At 40.1% G+C, this 22,954-nt stretch overlaps 1 protein-coding gene across 2 annotated transcripts in view; it reads right to left on the bottom strand.

The window, feature by feature from the left end:
* Positions 1-1,211: 1,211 nt before the first annotated feature.
* PDE7B (phosphodiesterase 7B) overlaps positions 1,212-22,954 on the bottom strand; it is a 173,238-nt gene continuing 151,495 nt past the window's right edge. For both annotated transcript variants that reach the window (XM_027669981.1, XM_027669973.1), the window contains 9 exons: positions 22,551-22,614; positions 20,487-20,582; positions 18,694-18,794; positions 17,073-17,204; positions 11,611-11,702; positions 10,411-10,555; positions 8,376-8,472; positions 4,739-4,819; positions 1,212-4,246 (listed from right to left, as the gene is read on the bottom strand). In XM_027669981.1, coding sequence (XP_027525782.1) covers positions 4,029-4,246; positions 4,739-4,819; positions 8,376-8,472; positions 10,411-10,555; positions 11,611-11,702; positions 17,073-17,204; positions 18,694-18,794; positions 20,487-20,582; positions 22,551-22,614 — 1,026 coding nt within the window. In that variant the 3' untranslated portion in view covers positions 1,212-4,028. The remainder of the gene's footprint in view (positions 4,247-4,738; positions 4,820-8,375; positions 8,473-10,410; positions 10,556-11,610; positions 11,703-17,072; positions 17,205-18,693; positions 18,795-20,486; positions 20,583-22,550; positions 22,615-22,954) is intronic.

The following is a 22,954-nucleotide window of genomic DNA, read 5'->3' as shown; positions in this document are numbered from 1 at the left end:
TATAAATTATGGCTGGTACCCTGGCTGGTACCTGAAACTAAAATTGTAGCTACTTGAGTGTTTCTCCTTTCTTAGGAGAATCCATTTGGAAGGGCTGGTGTGCATTTTGTGTCTAATTTGACAGAAACTTTTAACAGAAATTTCAACCACAGACTGGAAAAGCTGGTAAGATAGCTATGCAGTGGGCATATCTTATTTACTGTGGTAACAGCTTTCTCTGCTACTAATCATTGGGGAGGCCTTGGTTTCCTTCATGAAAATCACAAGTTTATACAAAAATAATTGACCTGTGTTGTAGATTAGGTTAGATACAACGGCAGATCACGTGTTTTGTTTTTTTCTTTTTCCTCCATAGACTCTACTTCATTTCAGCTACTCCTCTCTCTGTTCCTTTATTCCAAAGGTACATGTTTTTAGTAGTCCTTTTAGCTGGTGGCTGGACTGTTGACACTTAAAAACCCAAAGGTAAGTAAAATCTTAAATTATTGACAATGCATACGTATGCATTATTTTAACCAGCCTAAAATTTTCACTTATCACTTATCATTACTTATTATTGTTCTTAATTATACAAAATTTCTCTTTGATGGCATGAAATCTTCATTTAAAGAAACTAGATTTTATTCAAATGAAATTGCAATTGTGGGCCAGTTTTCTTTTTCTTTCCATATATGGAAACCTTAACTCAGTTTAAAAAAACCTTCAAAATCTTTTACCTGCACTGGCCCAGTAAGAAGGAAAAACACTATACAAAGGCTTTCTGTAAAGTGGCTAATGGGGCTGACAACACAGAAATCTGTATTATCTGCATAGTTTTTCCATTCTGTGCATCAGCATTCTGTTGGCATCCTGGGGAGAAAACCTGGTGCAGAAATGCCCTCCAAACTACAGAATACCAAGTGTGTATCACAACCACATATACTGAACACTGGTGTTGTTGCATTGGCTGTTATCGGTCATTGTTTGGCTTCTAAGGGAAATCAGATGGTAGCACTTTGCATCACAGACCCCGGTGAATTTGGCTGCCAGGAATCTGCTGCCAGAGCCTAACTGTTCAGCACACCTCTGTCTGGAACACCTGAGGCAAACTGGCCAGACCAAAATTTGTGTAATGGGTTTGGCTCACAAGTACAGAAGTATTGCTGGAGCCACCGTGAACCTATTTCAAGCACTATGTCATTAGACAAGGTGACTGATATCTAGCAGGTATGAAATCTAGCAAATCAGTGCGCCAAAATCCCCCAGAATTTTCAGAGCAGCTTTTTAAAGTTAAAAAGTTTTAGCTTGGTAAGAGCAAACTTGTAATGGACTCTGCAGGCTCCACTTGTAGAAAAGGGCTTGAGTTTAATGTAGCTGTAACAAAATTTCATTTCTACCTGCTGGACCTATTTTCTGGAAGCTCTTTGGAAACAGCTCAACAATGTCTCTGTCAAGAGCTTTTTATGCTGCTAGACACGGTGTTTGTTTAACTAAATTTCAGAACATTATAAAAAATTTCTTTGAACTAGAAGGAAAAGGGCTTTCGTTTCTTAGTAAAAAGACAAAACAAGGGAAATTATATCCTTTTGTATGTACTTAAGTGCTTCTAAGCAGCACATTACACTGCTTGTGTAATGTTCTAATAATTGTCCTAAATCTGTCAGAAGGAAAGATACACCTAAAGAGCTGCAAAATGGTGATGCTTCTGCCCCTACCATCAGGTGGTTAAGAAGAAATTGTGTCCTGTAGTTAGAAACAATTTAATTATATTACAACTCCCTCTCTCTCTCTCTTTGCTTGCTGTGGTCCTTCTAATATGTGAGTCTCATTTAGAAGTGGGAGGAAGAAAGAGATTTTCTACCTTATGGTTTTACCTACATATGGTTATACCTTATGTAACAGTAGAGGGGGAAGAAAAACACCATTCTTGGAGTGCTTTGTGTTCTCACAGTGTTTTCCACCCTCCTACTTCACTGGGTTTCAGCTTCTTTCTCTGAAGATACACACAAAGAATTAGTAGAGTAAAACATACTTTACTAAAACTTACGCTTTTTATTTTCCTTTAACATATTAGTCACCTTCTGAGCATGAACTTTCTCTTATCAAGTCAATATCCCCTGTCATTGAGAAAAATCTATTATATCTCCCCTTGCACTTTTTTGAGTAAATATCTTTCTCAAACACTGACTTAAATAGCTCTTTCTTTGTTGGCCTCTTCAAGGTATTCACATCCAAACATGATTATATGGCCATATCTGCTAGTTTTTTTGGAAAACAGCTATACAGATTTGATGTATTGAGCGTTTAGAACACTATACTTCACCTGAATGCAGTTATTTTTACTGGGGGCAGAGGAGAAGGGGACTACCACTTGAGAATACAATCTCATTGAAATGGTGGAAGCTTAAGTTTTATAAAGACTTTTCAACTGAGGTTGTTTAGGGCATAATTAAGGCCATGTATCTTTCACAAACACAAGATTATAGAAAATTCCTCAGCAACTATGACAGTTAAGAGATTTTTCTTAATAGTCTGACTGCAACAGATTTTTTTCCTTCATTGACTTAGACCAACCTAAAAGTCAGTTGAAGTATTATTTAAATTACAAGAAAAATACAAATGCATTTTGACGCTGGCTAGCTAAGGAGGGAATGGGGGGGGAAAAATCAGCTACACTGCAACATCTCTTGAGAAAACAACTGGACTCCAGAATTACTGAATGTCGTGCTTTGTAGACCACTAAGCTATTTAGTAAAAATTCACACTCTTGAATAAATGGTAATCAGGTTGAACTGTCAAATCATGTGGTGTTGCTGTGGGGCTCAGGTTTTTTTGAACTTCAGGCTCTGTGAAACATTTGCCTAGACCAAATGTGCAAGGTGCCATGGATTAACAACATGGACCCATATGGAATGTGTTTGAAGTTTTCAAGAAGTTATCCTGCTGGACTTCATTCCTTAATGACCTTTGATACACCTTGGATAGTGGAAAGGCAGTTCAGAATCGTATCTTGTAATCATATGATTTTGGCAGCTATGAAGGATGCTAAAAGTTAAGGCTTTTATCCACAAACAATGGTGTATATTAATAAACTCTATACCATATTTACAAATGCTTTCTCTTGTATTAAAACTAACAGTATTCTGTTCACAGTGCCAATGTTTTTACAGGTAGCAATCCCACAGTACTCCAGTATTTTGGCATGGGAATCAGTAGCGCTTTGTATTTACAGAAAATATACACATATGAATATAAACAGGTTACTTGAAACAGTACTCAAAAGATAGATCTGTTCATGTTTCAAAGGTTTAGACTGTACTACACCTTCCCTTTCAGTTGCGAGGGAATACTGTTCCTTGCAATGAGAAGATGCCTGTCTTTTATCCAAAGTGGCATAAAAATGATTACCAAAACGAGCCTTGTTACACTGGAGGCATGTATACAGAGAGTAACTTCAGTCCAAGGTTTTTAGATCTGTTGTTTAGTGCACAGAATACAAAAGTTAAAAAGGTTTTTGTTTTAATTACTAAAACAACCAGACTCTCTCTGCCCTCTGTGAGCACCGTCTGTCAGCCTGCGTCCTCTGGATGCTGAAGATGCTGGTGGTTTAATGTGCAGCCCAGCTGCCAGCCTGGAACATGTGTGGTGCTCTGGGCCTAAATACATATGTCACAGTATGACTTGTGGTAAATGAATATATAACCAAGAGTGCCTCTCTGTCTCCCCTGCTCTCTCAGGAATCCTCCCTACTTCACGGCAGCCGTAACTGCTGCTGACTGGGAGTCCGCAATCGGACAGTTCGTGGTCAGGAGTGACGGATGACATCACGCATGCGCAGGACGAAGAGAGGGGAGAGGAATGGAACGTGAGGATCAGAAAGAAACCCAGCAGAACCTTGGGCCTGTTGGTGAGGACCCTTACAGCTTCTGCTTTGCCATTTCTTCCCTTTGCACGGTCTCGACAACAGGCTCCTGGCTACTCGGGATCTTACTTGCTGCTGTGACCAAGACGGAGATAGCAGTGCTATAAGGAAAAGTGCAAAGCTGCCACTAGGGAGTCTCTTCTTCATTTAAAGTCTGTTCCTGGCTGCCAGTCACTTGACCTGAGTGGTCATTGCTCCTACTACTGCTGTGTTGCTTGTGGAGCAAGCTTCTCCACTTGGCCTTGTTCCTCCTGAGATGGTTTAGCATATTTTCCGATAGGGGAGTATCGCCTGTAAACTGGGCCCACCTCTCAAAGAGTGGCTCAACGATGTATGTCATGAACCCTGGGGAAACATACAAGGAACACCTGGTGAGCAACAAATCCATTCACAGAGTGCCTTGAGAGCAATGTAAGTGGCAAAAACCCTGATAAGAAATAACAATAAACCCTCAAACAGACATGGAGTCCTTTTGAAATGCACAGCTTTTGACCAGCATACATGACAAGACACGGCTTTATCTGCATGTGTAACAGTAAAATCTGTGAGAGTCAGCATCCCTCTGAGGAGATTTCAGGTAAGAAAGTAACCAGTGTTTAATCCCACATTGGCTGCAATTTTTCTCCATGGACACCTTTTCCCCTATGCAATGACTCCTTTGTCTTTCTGTTGAACATTTGGCTTAGATAGGTTTCTTTTTGAACATTTTAATTTAGAACATGTTTCGTAACTCTTATGGTATCCAAAACTAGAGTGGGGTGGAGCGGGTGGTGGAGAAAAGCTTCTATTTGAGCTTGTGCCATAGTAAGATAAACATGAAGAGAATTAAATACTTACCAATCTGTATGCTTGGTATTGTATCCTTCTGCTGATTACAAAGGGGGCTTATTTCCAGTTCAAATTTTTGTTCTAGATCACCTGCAAAAAAAAAAAAAAAAGAGCAAATATTTTGTGCCACTTTTATCCCTTCTCCAAACCTATGCCACACTCTTACAGTGACTGCAACTGTGTGAATTTGAGCAGTTGGAATCTTCTATCAATGATGACCATGTCAGATGTCTAAATACCTTCCTTTTCTGGACTTTTTAGGTATTAGAGAAACTGATTATCCATACAAAGAAAAATCTAAGAAAGGATAACTTTTGAATGAACATTAAATCTGAGCATGTAAGTGTTCTGAGGACTTTAAAATATACTCCCTCATGTGAAAGACCTTTGAGATGTTCTATAGTTCATTTACTTCATTCACCAGTTCATTTACTCAAATGTCTTCCTAACAGAAAATTGCAGAATATAAATTTTAGAAGAAATGTGCCTCTGGTAGTACTGTAGTGTGAGTTGGCTGGGGGATCTGCTCACTCTAGATGCCACCTCAGATTGCTCCTGATGCAGAACTGGTCAGATTTGGCACTGAGATTATGCTTATAAACAGTCAGTAGAAACTATTCCTGCAGAAACAGCCACACAGGGGAGTCTTCTGTATATAGCTATGACAGGAGATGTTTTTTATGGAGTTGAAGGTAATCAATAGCAATGACCATGTGTACACTGGAGTGGTCACAGAAGACCACAGGCCAGCTGGATTTAAGAATTCAGCAGAAAAACATCTCAGAGTCTCATTTGCTCCTTGTCATCCAGACAACAGTCACTTGTTCTGCTGGAGAGGTGGCATTTCCTTGTGCCTGCAATTACTTCATACAAAGATCGCTATAAGTGAGTAAAATTTTGAGTGTGTTTTTGTTTTTTAAACAAACTCTGTGAGTGCAACACATTCATCCTTTGTGACTGTTAGTTTTCTCTGACAGTGTACAATCCTGATTACTTTCCAGTCTACAGTATGGAAGGGAAGTGAGAGTTAACTGTGTGCAAGCTAAGATGTGCCCCTTCCCCTCAGATAACAAATATTTTGTCCATCTGATTCACTAATAAGAATGTAGTGAGGGTTGGTTAGGTAAAACTTGCCTGTAAGAAAGACTTGCTAGTTCAGGCAAAACACTGCAAAACTCAATAAAGAAATATTTTGCTTTAAGTCCACTGATTTTGTTTAAAAGCTCTTTTCTCCCCACTAACAGTTTTGATTTAAATGCTATTGTGCTACTTGGGTTCTATAGTCCCATATAAAACACCATGTGCATTTTTAAGCCTTGCCTTTCTTCTCTGTGCAGTATGCAATTTCTTCTTAAATGTGAGCGGAGTATTTTCAGTTGTAATTAGCTATTTAGAAAATATCAGGGAAACATTTTTAGCTTCATAAACAGCAAAAGGAACAATTTAGCAAAACTGACACAAAATAACAGTTTGTCATGTGTCCAAATGTGCAGTTTGACTGCCTTCTTCTCATCTACCTTCCAAAACTTTTTTACTGAAAAAAAGTGTCTAACTCCAGTGACATCCTCTCTCTAGGTATTCTGGGTTGAAAATGGTTGACCTGCCTGGCTCAAAATGTATCAACATCTTCTTGTCTTTGAGAAGTAATTTAATTGACAAAAGTAAGATTATCCTTTGTATGGTAAGAACTTAAAATGATGGTCAATTTTCTTATGCTTCAAGTTGCTGTAGAAGGAACTGCATGAATTAGTTTCTGAAAACTTTCATGGTGGGTAAAGTCTTCCAAGCAATTGTAAAACATCATAAGAGAAACTGATCGTTAATGTTGCTTAAACATTAGCCATTGTTGCGGGTTTTTGGAGGAGGTCAAACCACGACAGCCGTTTTCTTGAAGCTTTTTCTTACCAGTTCCAGTTTCATACGAATAAATCAAGTTGCATTACTTACCTTGTCTTCCTAACTGACTTTTAAAACATCTGAAAACAGGTTAAAGTACTTTTCTAAAGAAAGTTTGTTATGAGCTGCTGTAGGGATCAGGTGCTCCCTGAAATGTACCTGGGTTGTATATTTTATTTACTAACAAATGTAGCGTAGATGCACCAGAAGACTAGAAGATCAAGATCTGAGTCTCTATTAAAATGGAATTAGAAATGTTTGATACAAAAAATGTTAAAACTTTGTATCTGTTCCAGAAGGCAGATTAAACAAGGCACTAGTTGTGGTATTCTCAGTATCATCTATAGTTAAAAATCAAAACACGAGAGCTATGGTTTCCAAATGTTAAACTTAGTGCCAAAAAATACCTTCAAGCCCCAGCACTGTGTGTAAAGGGGTAGAGAGGTCTACAAAAACATTTTAAAGTGACAATGCTATCTACATACATGCTATTTATTATTGGGGGGTTTTGTATCACTTAACAGGATTATACAGCCACTAGTGATAGTCAGACCACCGTTTCTGTATATTGTCCCACATGAAATGTTCTTTTTCTCCCTTTCATGCTTCTAACGGCTCTCATAGACTCGGGTGTCTCCTTTCAGAGGTATATTTTAGATGATAGACTAATAAATCTTGAGGGCTGTGGAAAAAGCTTACATTTATAGGAGATGAGAGTGCTTTCTCATCATGGTCCCTCAGTACCACTTCACTGGGGCCCTGTTCTCATGAGCTGGATATTGATTATGCCTTGACTATACATCTGACTAAATAAACCTGCATCTGGCAAGTTGCTTATGTTGCTTCAAAGGCATCAAAGCCAAAGACACTTTACCAGCTGAAACTGACACTTGCTGAAAATTAACTTGCTGACCTATTTGTCCTTGTTATGGAATAACTGTACCAGGTACCAGTTTCAGATGTGGCTTAATTTTGTAATGCAAAATTTCATATGAACTGATAATTTTATTGCGTGCTTTTCTAGCGTTTGTACTGCTTGCTTTCAACTCTCAGGATGCTCTGAACAAAGAATTTAGCAGTGATTAAACTCTGCTGCACCCTGTGTTGTAGCACAGAATGACCTTGCCTGTGCAGATAGAGCCAAATGGTGTAATTACTGTGTTTCAAAAAAAAAACCTGCCTGACTGTGCTCTCTGCAGGGGTTTGAAAACATTTGCAATAGGTTCTAGCCGAGGTTTGGCTTGCATGCTTTGGCCCTTTCAACAGCGTGCTGGGAAGCATGTTTGAACCCTTTCTCTGCATTTGTAGGCAGAAGAATGTGTCATATTTGGGAAACAGTGAGGGTAAGGCTCCCATCAGAGTTGTAGTGGGAGCATGAAAAGCGAGATAAAATATAGTGGACAGTGGTAGGATTTTGGGGCAGTGTGGCCCCGGCACTGCTCCAGCTCAGAAATGCCAATGGTGACCAGAGGGCTCTCAGAGAAGAACCTAGATGTGGCTCTTAAACTGAATTCCAGTGCTGAGGCACAGCAGAGCCCTCTCTCTTGCCTGATGCTCGTAGAGGAACAGCGAGGGCAGAGAAACATTTGCTGCTCTTCTGCCCCTTGCCACGTTTCCAATGAGGCAACATCTCATCCTCAAGGGACATTTCAAGGCAAGGTGGTTATGCTGAATTCTTCCTCTGACTCATCACACAAAACCCAGGGAAATCTGAGGTAAAAGGGGATTGCTGTGAGTCAAAGGGGCTGACCTTGCCGGTAAAACTCTTCACAGACCCGTTCACTCCACTGTTTGCTCAGATCCCAGAGCCGGCAAGGGTTGCAAATGTCAGCACACTTGAGTGCAATCTAAAAGCAAGAAGAAAAGTAGGAGTGAGAAAAGAAGTTACTGTATAGCAATGCTTCAGCAGTAAATCTGCAGTCATGAAACTCCCAGGCCTCACCAGCAATGCTGGGAAGGGTTAAGATTACCTTTTAGAGACTCAGCCTCACCCAAACGTGCCCTTTGAGGAAAGAGCATTTATTTAAGCTGCAGACAAAACTTTCATTCAGCACTCCAATTTACCGTAGTGAGAACAAGAGGAGGGCCAAATTCCAAGGCTGCAAAGTGTTTTGGATATTCCTTGCAAGGAATACGCCAACAAAAGCCTCAGGCTGGCTCCTGCTGACTGCTTGGCTCAGCATCCATGGCTGATGACAAGGAAGGGAAGAGCCAAGCTGGTATATTTGGGCATCATTTCTCTGCAGTCTCAGTGAGTGACCTTGCATCTCACTTCAATTACACTTCATCTTAATGTCTGCACATTTTTGTTTACAAAGCCGAGCATAAGGCTCTCAGCACTGCCCCTGGCTTGGTTTCACTTAGTTAACTAGTACTTTTAAGTGCTTTGCAGGGGAATGCGTACAGGAGGGCAAGAGGTTTTAAAGATCAAGTAACTGTTTCAGAAAAGTAAACCATGTATTAGTCTGCCTGTCTTACTGCCTTGGAACAAGATGTTCATGTCATGAACACAGTCAGTTAGTCTGACAGAAGTCAGAAGTCATTCTGGCACCCATGAAGAAAACATAAGAAACATTTCCTGTATAAATTCAGACCTGTGAACCAGAGGAGGAAAGTCTCCACGTTACTTTTCTCTCTGGATTAAGCCCTAATGTTACTATCTATTACAAGGACCTTTCAGACGTTCTTTAGCTTATTCTGATCAATCAAGATTCCTTGATTTTTTTCTTTTTTTCTTCCACAACTAATCCACCGGATAATTATATCTCATCATGTCAGTTCCCTAGTTATTATTTTCAAGAAAGTACATAAGAAACCTTTTTGCCACAGTTGAGAACTGTAATTCCTCTGCCTTTGGCATTTGCACAACTTTCTTGCCTAATCTGTCCAGAAATATAATAAACCTGTCATCCTGCCCTGCATGGTCTATGCAGGAATCTGACAGATGACTGTTTGATGCAGGACAGGTGAGCAGGAGGGGGAAGAATTACCAGATCAGCACTTCTTTTCTTGCAACAGTAAGGAACTGTAACTTAGACAAAAGGAAAACATGTAGATATTTGTTTTATAAATGATAATAATTACTTCAACTTCTTTATGGACTTAAGAATGAAATTAATGTAATTTCTCCAAAGAAGCAAGTATATGCAGCTACTTTAATCACGATAATGCTTTAATAGGTCGAGGTTTATTCTGAAGAGTCTGCTAATGACTGCAGCTTAACTGGAAGAAACAGTGTGAATCTATTTCATTTTTTAATAAAGCATGGTTTTCTCATTAGCTAGGTAGATGCTCTAGAGAAGCATCTGCTGCCATGGCAACAGCTGTCTCTGCAGAGGCAGTTCCTGAGTGTCCATCACAGGAACAGGACTTGGACACCTGATGTCATGCTGTGCTGGAAAACACACCAATGAGGGGGCTCTCCTGCATGGTGCTAGAAAATAACACCAGTGGAGAGAGAGACACTACAATCAAAGCATTACCTGGCAACAGAAGCAGTGTTCTGGAAATAAAATAATTACTAGCTTATCTTCATTTCTTAGCATTTGACACACTCCTCTCTCTGTTGCATTCACAACTTTTTAACTCAAGGAAATTACAAAAGGAAATACTGGAGGCACTTATGCTTGCCTTACATGGCAGGTGGCAGAAGGAAAGTGTTTATGGTAATAGGGAAAGGCTGATGTCCAGACATACCATCATATGCTACTCCAACATATAATAGGAAATACTGTGACTTTAAAAATGAGTAAAAATAATAGTGAAAAAATATCTTTTGAAGTTACCTGAAGCATAAAATGTCTGTCTTGTGCATCCTCCAGCCTCAAATCCTGATTGTCAAGGTGAGATTTCAGACGGATCAAAAACTCATTCTGCCTGTTGATGTCTGTTGCCAAGATCAGGGAGCCCAACTGCTGCTCGATGTCCTGTCTGCAATGGAGGAAAATAAGCCCCTTTAATCATGGAACCGTTGAACATTAATAGCTCAAAACAACCTGCTACGGATCACAGCTAGCATAAAGCTTCCTCTCTCTTTATGGATCCAGTGTGATCTGTTTGGTCAGTCTCTGCTGAGTACAACCATTCTACCTGCCTAAATGGGTTCAAGAGGAATAGATAATGTAGACAAAAAATGCTTGTTGGCACAGGTTGTTCTGAAAGCTTCTGAAAAGTGCTAGGAAAGTACAAAAAATCACCCCAAAACAACAGCATGATGCATCAAGGAAAATGCTCACGTCTTATTTCAGCTGCTCAGAGCTGAGTGGTTAATACTGCAACTTTGAAGTTGCAGTCAAAGTTGTGAAGGTCTGGACTGAAGTCCAACTGAAGGTGGATGCAACTGTCTGATGCAAAGAATTTCTGGAGAGATACAAAGCTTATTGTTGCTTCTAGGTAACTTGTTTATATTCTTGGTAAGGTCACCTGTGATTTAAAATTTAGTATTGCAGTCTGTTCATTGGCTCAACCTCCATTCCTCAGTGGGACTAGTACTGCACAAAACCAGCAGATACAAAGCTAGCATCAACTTGACCAAGGTGCTCATGTTGTTGCTTTTTTTTGCTCCACCCATAAAGGCTGGACCATGCTTTCGCAGGCAGGCATGGAAGTCCTGAGCAGTCTTGATGCTATTTGACCAACTCCTTCAATTTCCTATTTCATGCTTTTTAATCACTAAATCTTTCCATATTCAGTTGGTGCTTCGTAAAATGAAAAATGCCAACAATTGATCTGAAAACCTCCACTTCTGCTGGGCCTCCCCCATGCTCCTGGTGCTGAGAGTAGCCATTCCTGTGCTGCAGAAGCGGCTAGATCTTAGAAAATACTTCTGCTGTATAACTTGTCTCACGATTTCATACTGGCACCAAGTGAGGGCAGGAAGTTCAGCCTATTCTGAAGCCTGGGCCTCTTTGCTAGTATCCTTTTAAGAAGAGTGAAGGAAGCCTTGGACTAGTTTCAGTGATGCATTTCTTCCCGTGGACACTTACGTCACCTCCTTGGGCAGATGGGCGAGGAGCCGTGACTCTCGCAGCATGCCTATTGTAGATCGCCAGTGATGGTTTTCCAGCACTGAAACGTTCTATGGAGGAATAACAGGAATAAATTCAAGGGTTAGGCAGGTATCCATGGTACAGATATGGATTTGCCATATCACATGATACCCAGACCTGGCTGGACATGCTGTAACAGCAGTCTAAAATGGGTGCTTTTTAGCCACATTTGAATTAGAGTAATTGGTCTAGATTTCTATAGTTAAGGACCTTGTACTTCTGGATTTCTTAGCTAAGGTCAGCCCTAGAGCCCCGTCGTTCTACAGTTTTTGAGTCCTGCTGTGGACAGAGGAGCTAATCTCACCTGAGTGGGAGGTAGCTTACATTCTAACAGATTTATTAACAAAAGAATTAAAGCAGGAGTGCAAAATTGTATTTTTGCCTCCTATTAATCCTAGGTTGACTTCTCAACCTCTCAGTTTGAATGCAGAGTGGACAAGAAAAAGAAAACTAAACTGCCAAATTTCCCTTGAAGTCAGGGAACTGGAAGCTACCTGCAGCTGTTGAGTGAAAGGAGGAGGAGTAGCAGTACTGCTGAGCATTTGCAGGCTTCAGCAACTTAGTCTGCAACAAATTTTGAGTCCTTTTTTTTTTTGGTTCCTTCCAAGAAAGTGGAACCAAAGTTAGGTTGGAAAAAATTGCTAGAGAACAGAAACCCAGCTTTCTAGGTTGTCAGTAAATTATAACAAATTGGATATCTTGTGTCTGATGACTTGAAATTACTATCCTAACACACAATGCCTTTGCCAATCATCACTTTAGTTCACAGAGTACCTTCTATCACCAAATGCCTCAGAAATGTCACTTGTTCAGAAACCTGTTCCCTGGCTTTTGCAGTAGATAAGCACTGGATTAAAAAAAAAAAAAAAAAAAAAACACACAATCAAACCTTTTGAGCAGGTAAACAGAACAAGGACCCCACCCCGTCACTGCAAACAGGGAAATTAGAGTCAGAATCCCTCTTTCCAGCCACTGTTAATCTCTAGCTCCCTTATTCACAGTCTGAGTTGTTGCTGCCATAGTGCTGCCTTTCCTGTAGGGACATGATGCACAGCTTCCACTTTTCCAAGAGGGACTGAACAGTATTTTCTCCTTAAGGCTTCCCCATCCTCCTTTGTAATCCTGTCATATCTAATGACTGTTGAAACATTAAACATTGCCAGTAACCAAGATCCAATTTGCATTTTTATTTTTCTTGAAGCTTCATGCTAAAAATTAGTGCAATGGTGAGTGTGCAATTTGGATTGACTTCCTATTACAGTACTTTCTGTTGCTTTTGAATTCACACAAACAATGTCGCTTTGGTATTTCTCTGGGTTTGTTTGTTTGCTTGTTTGTTTCCCTTACAGGTATGAGGGATACTGGGGAAGGGGAGGAAACAAAGTAAAAGTAACTCCAAAACTTTCAAACCATGCAAAAAATTAAGTCCTTTTCTTAGGAAGAGCTGACAGACTCAGATCTCAACATTAGTTACGCAGTATTGAAATTACTTTTGACAGCAATTCTGTTCATTTGCCAACCTAAATACCCCTTTTCTCCTTTCGCCTAAATACATCAGGATGGACTTCTGCAACCCTACGCTCTGAGCAAGAAAAACAAGGAAATGTAATAGGGCATAACAACAAATTTTTTTTTTCTTTTTTTTCACCTACCCAGTCACAGAGCTGAATCCTGGTCCCAAGAGTCACCCCAAGACCACAGGCTTCCATCTTCCTACCTGAAGGTAAATTAGGCAGACTCCACTTGACTGACACCTTTGCTTTTTGGGCAGGCTTAAACTTGTTTAAGGCAGTGCCTGTGTGCACAGGTTCCTGGGACCCTGGTCTGACTGCACCCTTAAAACATCCCGACAGGGGAGATTCCCCTTGCAGCACCCTGTGACCCCACATGCCTTCCAGCATGGCAGCCTTACTTGCTGTGAGGAGCTGCTTCACCAGCACCAACCTCAACCAGGAAATGACGCTCCATGGATGCAGTTGCTCTTTGGCCATACTGAAGGCCAGCCAGAACAGGGCTGAACACACAGGCATCTGAGAACTTTCCTGCATCCAATTAATAGTTACTCAAAGGCAAAAGCAAACTCAGGTAATCATCCCAGAGTATTTCCACTTCTGTAAGTTGCCTGCTGCTACAGCAGGAACCTTAAACTGACACTGCTGCACTGTCTAGTTTCCCACGCTGAATTTACACAGAGGAGGGAAAAGTAAAGGTCAAGTTAACAAGCAGTAACTGAGCATGAAGTCATATGACTCTCCGCTTAAATGTAAGGAGCCAGAATCCCTGAAGCAGCTGCCAACAATCAGTAGAGCCAGCTATTCCACCTAGGAACACACTACTGCCTTATTAAAACTAATTGCCATGAGCTATCGGATCACCTAGGCTGGTGGGGAGATGTCCCATGCACAGAAAAGTCTGCGTGCTGGTTTGCAGACTGGAGTTCTCAGCTCTGCTTCACCTGGTGTTTTATTTTTTTTAAAAAATTAATAGCTCAGGTTTGTTTTAGAGGCTGCAGTATGGGACGCTTGTCACATTTACAGTGAATTGCTAAAACACAGACTTCAGGACTGTGAGGAAATAAAACCTGCTTATTTTACTTAAACTATCACAATATCTCCAATCTGTCAGTTTATCTGAGCTGTTTGAACCACTGCACTCAACATATGCATTTGGAAAAGAATAGTAACTTGAAGAGAGGAAGACTTGCTATTAACCAGGTGCAGAGTAAACTGCAATTTTAATTCAAAGTCAAAGTGGATCAGAATTTCTCTCAATCTAGTCATCTATTCTTAGTCATTGAGCAATTGGTTTAACTACACAGTGTTAAATGGACACTTCAATTAGAAATGGTGTTTTTAATTAGAACTGTTATAACTGATGCCCAAAATGTACCTTCCTATTTCCAAGCTTATATACATCTATATTAAAGTTGTAAAGTGTTCTTTCATAGTTTTCTGAAACCTGTTTTGTTCTACAGAGGCTGTATGTAATCTTTCCATATTTCTAAACTCTTGTCCTTCATTTAAAAGCCAATGAAAGTTAGAAGCAAAGTCTGCATCACATAACAAGGAATGCTGGTGTGCTCCTCACAGGAGAACTACGTGACCTCCTGACCCCTTACAGTCACCTTCTACACTCTCAACTGTCTTTGTAATACTGGAGACTTGAATGAGGCACTTTTATTTTTCTGGAAAACTATGGTGCATGCAACCACATGCAACAGACTCTTATGGAAATTACCCTATAGATTACAAAAAAAAAAAAAAAAAGTCTTGTATCATAAAATATGGATTTAGTTTGAAAATAAATATTGAAAGCTCTGAAGTCCTAGGTGATGTCACCTATCTTCCTGAAACACGGCTCTTCTCATATATGCACTTCAGAAGGTGTCAAACAGTGCATCTTTGCCAAATACTGACTCACCTCGTTTTGCAAAACCTTTTCTTCCAAATGTAAAGTTCTAATTTAAATGTCAAACCATCAAAAGCAAAGAGATGCCATACATGGATAAGTCCACTGTCCCAGTGACAGATGACTGCCAGCTACGTTAAAATTTACTTTCGTTTGATCTTTTTTCTGATTAATCCCAGCAGTTCTGCTACTTAAAAACCAAAAACCCATGACCTTTTTTGTTTCAGTTTCAAGCACATGTAAAGTACATGTTTTACAGACTATTCGCTGAATCTAAATTTTTTACTAAAAATGTTCTCAGCAAAACTTTTTTCCAGTAGTTATTTTTACTGGCATCCATATACTGTATACTACTAATATTTGTGGAAACAATCTGGGATCAATTTCAGATAAAATAAGTAAAACTTGTCAGTGAATGTCCCTAAGTAGAGTACTTAAAATCTCGTTTGCTGTTGAAAGATTGCATTTTATGCATTGTCACTGCCTTTTCTAACCAACATTTTTAAGCATATTCAAGCCCAGTCAACTGAGGAGAAACCATCTCTCCAAGATACTAATATTTTAGCTCTATTTCTTTCAGATTAGCCTGATTTTTCAACCTAATTATATACTACTGTTTCTTACTATTAATTTGAGAAGGAATTGTTTGTACCTTTAGTAGGACAAGGGGTTTTTTGTAATGGCTCTCCTCCTCTTCAAAGGATCCTTAACATAACATTCCCAAAGTCCCCCAGCTTAGGCCCCTGACTTTTCTCTCTCCTCACTCAGCTGGCCCAACATTTAGAAAAGACTGGAACAAAATGGACCAGACACATATGGGTGTGACATAATATGCTGCATCAGTTTATGATGAGGCCAGTCACAAACTTTTCAGTGTTTGAGCATTACTATGCCCTGGCTGGAGCTCTCAGAATGCAGCCCATTCCCATATCTGAGGGTAGGACAGTTGCACCACTGCACAATGAAACGTGTACTGTGTAATGGGAAAACTCAAACATTGCCTGAGTAGAGGAGAACAAGAGAGACTCTCTTATTGAGTAATGAGGACATCACAACAATCTCTCAATTTGCCAAGTATGTGTAGAAAGGTACATAGCTATTAGTGAGTCTTCTTCAGGCAGATTAATTTTTACCTCAGGATATTCTATTTCTGACACCTCATTATGAAGCTGAAGGCTGAAGTTGACTCTTCCAATGTGGGTCAAAACCTCAGATATATTCAAAAGGGACCACAAAAATCAGGCAGCATGTGTTCATAGGTATTTATTGAATAAGAGGGTCTGTATTTTTGTTTCAGAAGTTTTCTACTACTGCTTGCCAAAGCTGGAAGTAAGTATACCAGGTGAAGGACAGCTCTGTACTTATCCCAGACTTACTTTTCTCTCTGAGATCTTTTACCCGCTGCTCTTTGAAACAGGATACTGGTCTAGACAGCCTGTGATGTGACCTAGTGGCTGTTTTTAAGTTCTTTCTTTACATCTCAAGGAACATTACTGTAAATGTCTACAACTTTCCTTTGGTTTCCTCTACTATTTTTTTTAATGTAGTGTTCACTGAGTATTTAATTTTACTACAGCCATATGAAGCAAAAGTTTCTTTTAATGCAGCACCAATTTAGAGCATGCCTGCTGCTTACTTGGTCACTGAAGGAAGATGAAGTACAAATTTTCTTCTTGTGATTTTAAATCTCCTACCCACAGTTCCTCACAGTTCATCCCAGATGATCTACAGCAGATCTGATAAATGTCAGGCAACTGATAAATGTCCTCAAAAAAATCCAACATTTCCACTTTCTTTCTCATGTGTATCAGCTCTGCTGTAAGAAGTGACACCTGGTGAAGAGCTTAACTGAAATTGTCCACACTCTGAAGTGCAGGATGACTTCATCAGCATCCCCCCGCTGCCAGATTTTGGCATTAGAGTTCACTGCAAATTGCTTAAACTCCCCTTGACACCATTTCACATGCTAGCAACTTGATGAGCAGTTTTACCTGGTACAGGCTGGCAAGGTGGTGTTTTGTTTTAATCAAAAAGGGCTGGTTGACCCCTGGGTGATCCACGTCATGGGCCGCAGCAGCTAGCAGTCCCAGCATGATGTCCGACGGGGTGAGGAAGTTGGCAAGCTGAATCATCACACACATTAATCACAACATGAACAGTAAACACTTTTTCTTTTTTTGGCAAATAAACAAACCAGCTGGCGTTGCTTGGTTTTGTAGGCATTTGTATACAAATGTGAAATACAAAATAAATTTTGTGAACATTTTTAAGGTGACGGTTGAACAAACATCTTTAAAGATATTAGACTATATAATCATGTTTTATTATAGTTTGTATTTCTTATCTCTTTTATCATTCATGGCAATATATGGATTGTTGTCATAGAAGTGCTTAAGCATAGTCTAAAATATTCAGTTTAAAAAATTAAACAAGTATACTGGCAGGTTGGCTACACTAGCGTACATGGTGAGAGCTCTGCTTCACACAGTATTTAGTAATGACAACAATAGATTAGGTTTCATTTTTCTAGCATGGCACTGTTATAAAATGCAGAGTTCATCAGCTTTTGAAATTTCAAACTTGGCTGTTAGCTATTTCAGTTTAACTACAAGTATTTTGTTAGAGAATATAATTTACCTTTCTAATTTCAAACATCCAAGTTTGAAAACCTGTCCAGATTTTTTTCTGCTATAGATCTCATTTAGAAGCAAATTTTCTTATAATTGAAAGGAAATGAAAGGAAGTCTTAGCATTTTCTGTTTCTGACAGTGAAGCAGCTATTACCAGCCTGATGAGTCTGTACAGAGTACAGGTCTGTGAGATGAAAGAAGCATCCCAAGATGAGAACTGAAGAGCAGTAATGGTACAGGTTCTGGATGTTGGCTGTCCTCTGCAAGTCTTGACAGAAGGGACTTGCAGATCTTGCAGGAGATGAAAATACAGGAAAGCTGGGGCCTGCTTCTGTCCTCACTTACCATTACTATATTCTCGTGTAACAAACTGCTAGTTCTAGCAGAACATCCTTTCATTTAAGTCAAGCCAGGAAAGACTAGTCATGTTCTTATACTGTGGCTCAGCACTCCACTGTCACAGTGCCTTCCAGTAACATAGGTAATGTCACACCCTGATGCTGTGAGGACTTCCTGCAGCAGTCAAATGCTCCTGTTTACTTTTGCAGAAGACACCCTTGCACAACAGACCCATCTGAAGGGATTGTTTTGCCCTTTCCTGGTGTGGCACTGCCTAATCTGGTATTTTGAAATACTGATGAGAGGACCTTATGCCCTGAGGTGACTGAGGCACAGGCATGCATTGCCTTCTGCTGAGTTTCATGGGAGAAGAACTGCAGCCACTGCTGGGTGGCTGGTACACACCATCATGGTGGATGGAGCTCATATGACAGCATTTAGACACATTGCCTGCATGATGAGAAGTGACTCCAGTAGCATGATTAAAATGTCTGTAATCTGTAGCTGACACTGCTCCTGACTTGTTGGTGACTTCCAGCACGCAATCAATTTTCGCTATCTAAAAACATCTTTTTATTTCAATCCTGGGAAAAAAATCTGAGAATTATCTGAAAGCAACACCAGTGTGAAAGGTTGTCATTACCTTGGGCTCTCTCAGATAGCAGTGCATAGCTTGTGTGACATCAGCAGCATGGACAGCATTGTGGTATGGGTTTTGGCTATGGTAATCTTCTTGAACCATAACTGGGAATCAAAACAGAAAACAAAGATTCTTTTGTCTCTGAATGCCATGGCCACAAGTGGGAACTGGACTTAAAATACAATCTGAGGTTTTGCAGTCAGCTGTCTAAGGACTTTTTTCAAATTGCTGTAGTTTATTTAGATTGCTGCTCTTTTTGGGACACCTTTATAGAAAAAACGCATGAAAGGATTTGTGAGGCCTGAGGGCATAGAGTGGGTATAGTGCATAAATCAACTCTTTCTTGCCTTAGTGAAGGCTCTCATTCAGGAGTAAAATAAACAAGGAAGAGAGGCAAATTTATCCACAACAGCGTGTAATTATTTAGGCTGCTGCCATAGGGTACCAGTGTGCCATTAAGACAGTACCACCTATTTTACAGCAGCAAGTAGTAAGGCCCTGATATCCTGGTATCATTTGTTATTTGAGTGATGAACTACAGCCAAAGGTATTTCTACACCCCCCACGCATAGAATCAAAAGATAAAGCATTGGGGTATCCACAGCAAAATCTCCTGTGATAATTTTAGTCACATCTATGTGTTCATTTTAAAATACCAGTCCTTCTTGCTTTAGTTTACAGTGCTGGAACTGGTCCAGCTGGATCAGGAGCACCAACCTATTAACTCTCAGCTTTCACTTGCACAGAAAATCATTGAGGTGTGTGCTTCACACCCATTTGTTCCTTGCAGCAGTGCCTGCACCACTAGGTGGTCTTGGGACACCACCATGTGAACACTGGAAGCTGCATGTGATCTTGCCCAAAACACTCTCCTAGACAGTATCAAATCAATCAAACAGAAAGGTAACAGGCAGATTTCCCATGGCACTCGTTGCCAGCACAGGGAACGCCAAAGAAAGTCCTAGCCTTCTGTTTTTTTCCAACTTCACAAGCATCGTGAGGTACAGTGGGTAATCCTTTGAACTCTGAGTACCACTAGTTCTAATGACTCAAGTGTCCACTTCATGGCTGCCCACAGGAATTAGAAACAGCAGGGATATTTTGTCTCTCCATACCAGAGGAATGCTTTCCAGAAGCAACAATTAGGCACTCTTAAAGAAGAGACCCTGACTTGGAAACTCCTCCTGACAGCCTAACAAACTGGCATTCAGCTGCATTCAAAACATGATACAAAAAGTAATTGATTTTGGCCAATTTCTTCTTTTAGTTCACTGACAGCATGGGGCTAATATCTGTGTTGGCAGTAACAGCAGCAGGGGCTTTCATCAACACTATTCAGTGCAGACAGCTTGATATAATTTGTTAAATTCTGCATATAAGCTTTTAACTGCTCTGGGTCTCAGTGGTCTGTTAGTCACTAAAATAATTATACTACACCACAATCGTACTGAGCACGTTTAGGTTCTGCAGTGTCTGTCTGTTTGTCTGTGTGGGCCTACAGCTTGGCCATATGTCTGCATGGAATAGTTTATGTGAAATCACCAGAACGATTGTGGTACTGGGATGCTTCAGCCCAATGCAGAGCCTTTTGAAGTCCCTCCATTGACTAGGTACTGAACCAAGTACCTGAGTGTCTGTAAACTGTATGCCAACATATATCATAGAAATGCTTTACTGAAATATTTGCAACAACAGCATGATTTTTATGTAGATACACAGACCAAGCCAGTGCCTTCTCTGATGCTCTACTTAAGCTGCAAACTTCATTCAACAATGGCTTTGAGGTGAGCACTTACCTAAAAACCTGTGTAATGTAACCATGTCTAACTGGAAATGGTGAATAAGTCCATGCACATTGAAGAGGTGACAAAGCAGTGTTACGAGACTGTTTCCTAAAAGCAGAAAGGAACAATTCTTAGATTCCCTTAACAGGAGTTACAAAATAAGCAAGACTAAAAATCGTCGTCATTTCCTATTAATCAGATCCTATCACCTTAGGTCGTATCATATGAGCTTAGATGACACTCATATACTCACAAGTCACTTACATAAAGTACTCCTATATAAAATCAAGAGTTGATGGCACAGCTGTACCAATGGAGTACCGTTATTGCATCTAGCTGCCATGAAGTCACTTTTGTGTTTTCAACATGACACAGGCAAACTGTGGTTTTAACTGGAAGAAGGTAAACTGATATGGTTTGAACTGGAAGTCTTATGACAGGCTTGTCTGTGAATGACATCATCTTCATAATTCAGGTCTACCTCCAGAAACAGCAGAAAGGAGAATGGCTTTTCTGCCACTTTGGTTTGTCATACTGTACTAATTAATTAATTACTAAAAAGTAGCAGTTTGTAATTAAATTTTTTATTTTATGCATGGCTGTAGAAACATGTAATTAGCCCATGTACCTAGCTCAGCTACAGCTGCATCTCATAATGATGACACAGACAAGAAAAATGAGTTGCAGCACTCACAGTCTCAAGTCCCACTGTAATGTTACACTGGCCTTACTGTAAATCCATGTATTGGGTCTGGCTGAACTGGAGTTCATTTCCCCACAATAGTCCTCAAAGTGCTGTGCTTTGCATTGGTAGCTAGAAGGGTGTTGGTAACACAACAGTGTTTTGGCTACCGCTGAACACAGTATCAGCACTGTAACATTCCTTCCTCAAATGAGGGTAAGATCCTGGGAGGGGACCCAAGTAGGTCAACTGACCCAAACTGACCAAAGGGATATTCCAGACCATGTGACGTCAGCTCAGATATAAGAGCTAAGGCACAGAGCAAGAGGGTGGCCACTCATTGTCTCCAGTGGCTGCCTGCTGAGAAACTGTCACACGTGCTGAAGCCCTGCTTCTTGGGAGTGGCCGACCACCACTGTTGATGGGAAGTAGAGAATAAACCCTTCTATCTTTTGCTTCGCTTCACTTTTCTGCGCGTAAGCTTCCACTTTACTTTTTGCTTTAAATAAACTGCCTTATCCCAACCCACAAGTTGTTTTTTCCACCTTACTCTCTCCCCTGTCCAGCTGGGGAGTGACAGAGCAGCTGGGTGGGCAGCTGGTGTCCAGCCAAGGTCAACCCACCACAATCCAATACTGGGAACACTGGCAAAATTGAGCCTAACTAGTATTACATGATCAACTATACATATACACAATATTTTAAAAAGTTTGCACTGCTTAATTCAGCAGCAGTGTTTCCAGAAAAGTTAGGAAAAACACCCCAGACAAACCAAGCCCATATTACATATAAGCTATATTTGAAGGGAGTCTTTCCTTATTTCAAATAACTCCAGAAAGAAAATAAATATATGAACAAAAAGGACATGAAAACTTATTTGGCCCTAACTACCAAGCAGGGGCAAAGAAAGATAAGGAAATACGTCACAGGCATATGTTACAGGCATTTAGGGAAAACATTTCACATATTTTTACTGTCTTAATAAATTTCCTAATTTTTGCTGCTGAACAGAAGCAAGGGTATGTTTACTTAAAGGTCTTTTGTCTCAAGAGAAATTGACTGATTATGGTGATCTGGAATTATTGACCAATGTATCTAACAGGTATATTTAAAGTAGCTTGGCAATTTCCCAGGAAAGGGAAACAGAAATACCTTCTTGAAGAGGTGACCACAACAAATGTAGGAGGTTAGATTAATACAAAAGGACACTTTAAACATTACCCTATAGTTCAGTAAAAGCCTGATAAAATTCCAGGATATGATTTTAAGAGAAGTTAAAAATGGCAAATTTATCTTCGGTTACCTAAACTGGAAACGTTTAGCAAATAATTAATTAGGGATTTCTTGAATAGTCATATACGAGCAATATTAAAGACTTAAAAAGAATTACTTACCATTTGTCAAGCGGTCAAACAAGAAAATGTCAAAATCCCACATTCCCACTTTGGATAGCATATGCTGGAAAAAACAAATATGAAAAGGGAAATGACTGGTGTGTCAAACTGTAAAGCAGATTTTAATTATTATTCCATGTTAATCAATCAAAAGGTTCTTCACCCAGAGAGTGGTTGGGCACTGGAACAGGCTCCCCAGGGAAGTGCTCACAGCACCAAGCCTGACAGAGTTCAAGAAGCTTTTGGATGACACTCTCATGTCCATGGTGTGACTCTTGGGGATGGTCCTGTGCAGGGCCAGGAGTTGAACTCAATAATCCCTTTTGTGGGTCCCTTCCAACTCATCACATTCTGAGATTCTGTTAAGTTTTATTCAGGAAAGCTATAGAGGTGTACTTGAAATA

This window comes from Corapipo altera, unplaced genomic scaffold (assembly GCF_003945725.1).
Source record: "Corapipo altera isolate COAL_440 unplaced genomic scaffold, ASM394572v1 2b, whole genome shotgun sequence".
NCBI classification, from domain to species: Eukaryota; Metazoa; Chordata; class Aves; order Passeriformes; family Pipridae; genus Corapipo; species Corapipo altera.
Note: the sequence above shows the minus strand (reverse complement) of the source record. Positions and strands in the feature narration are given on the sequence as shown.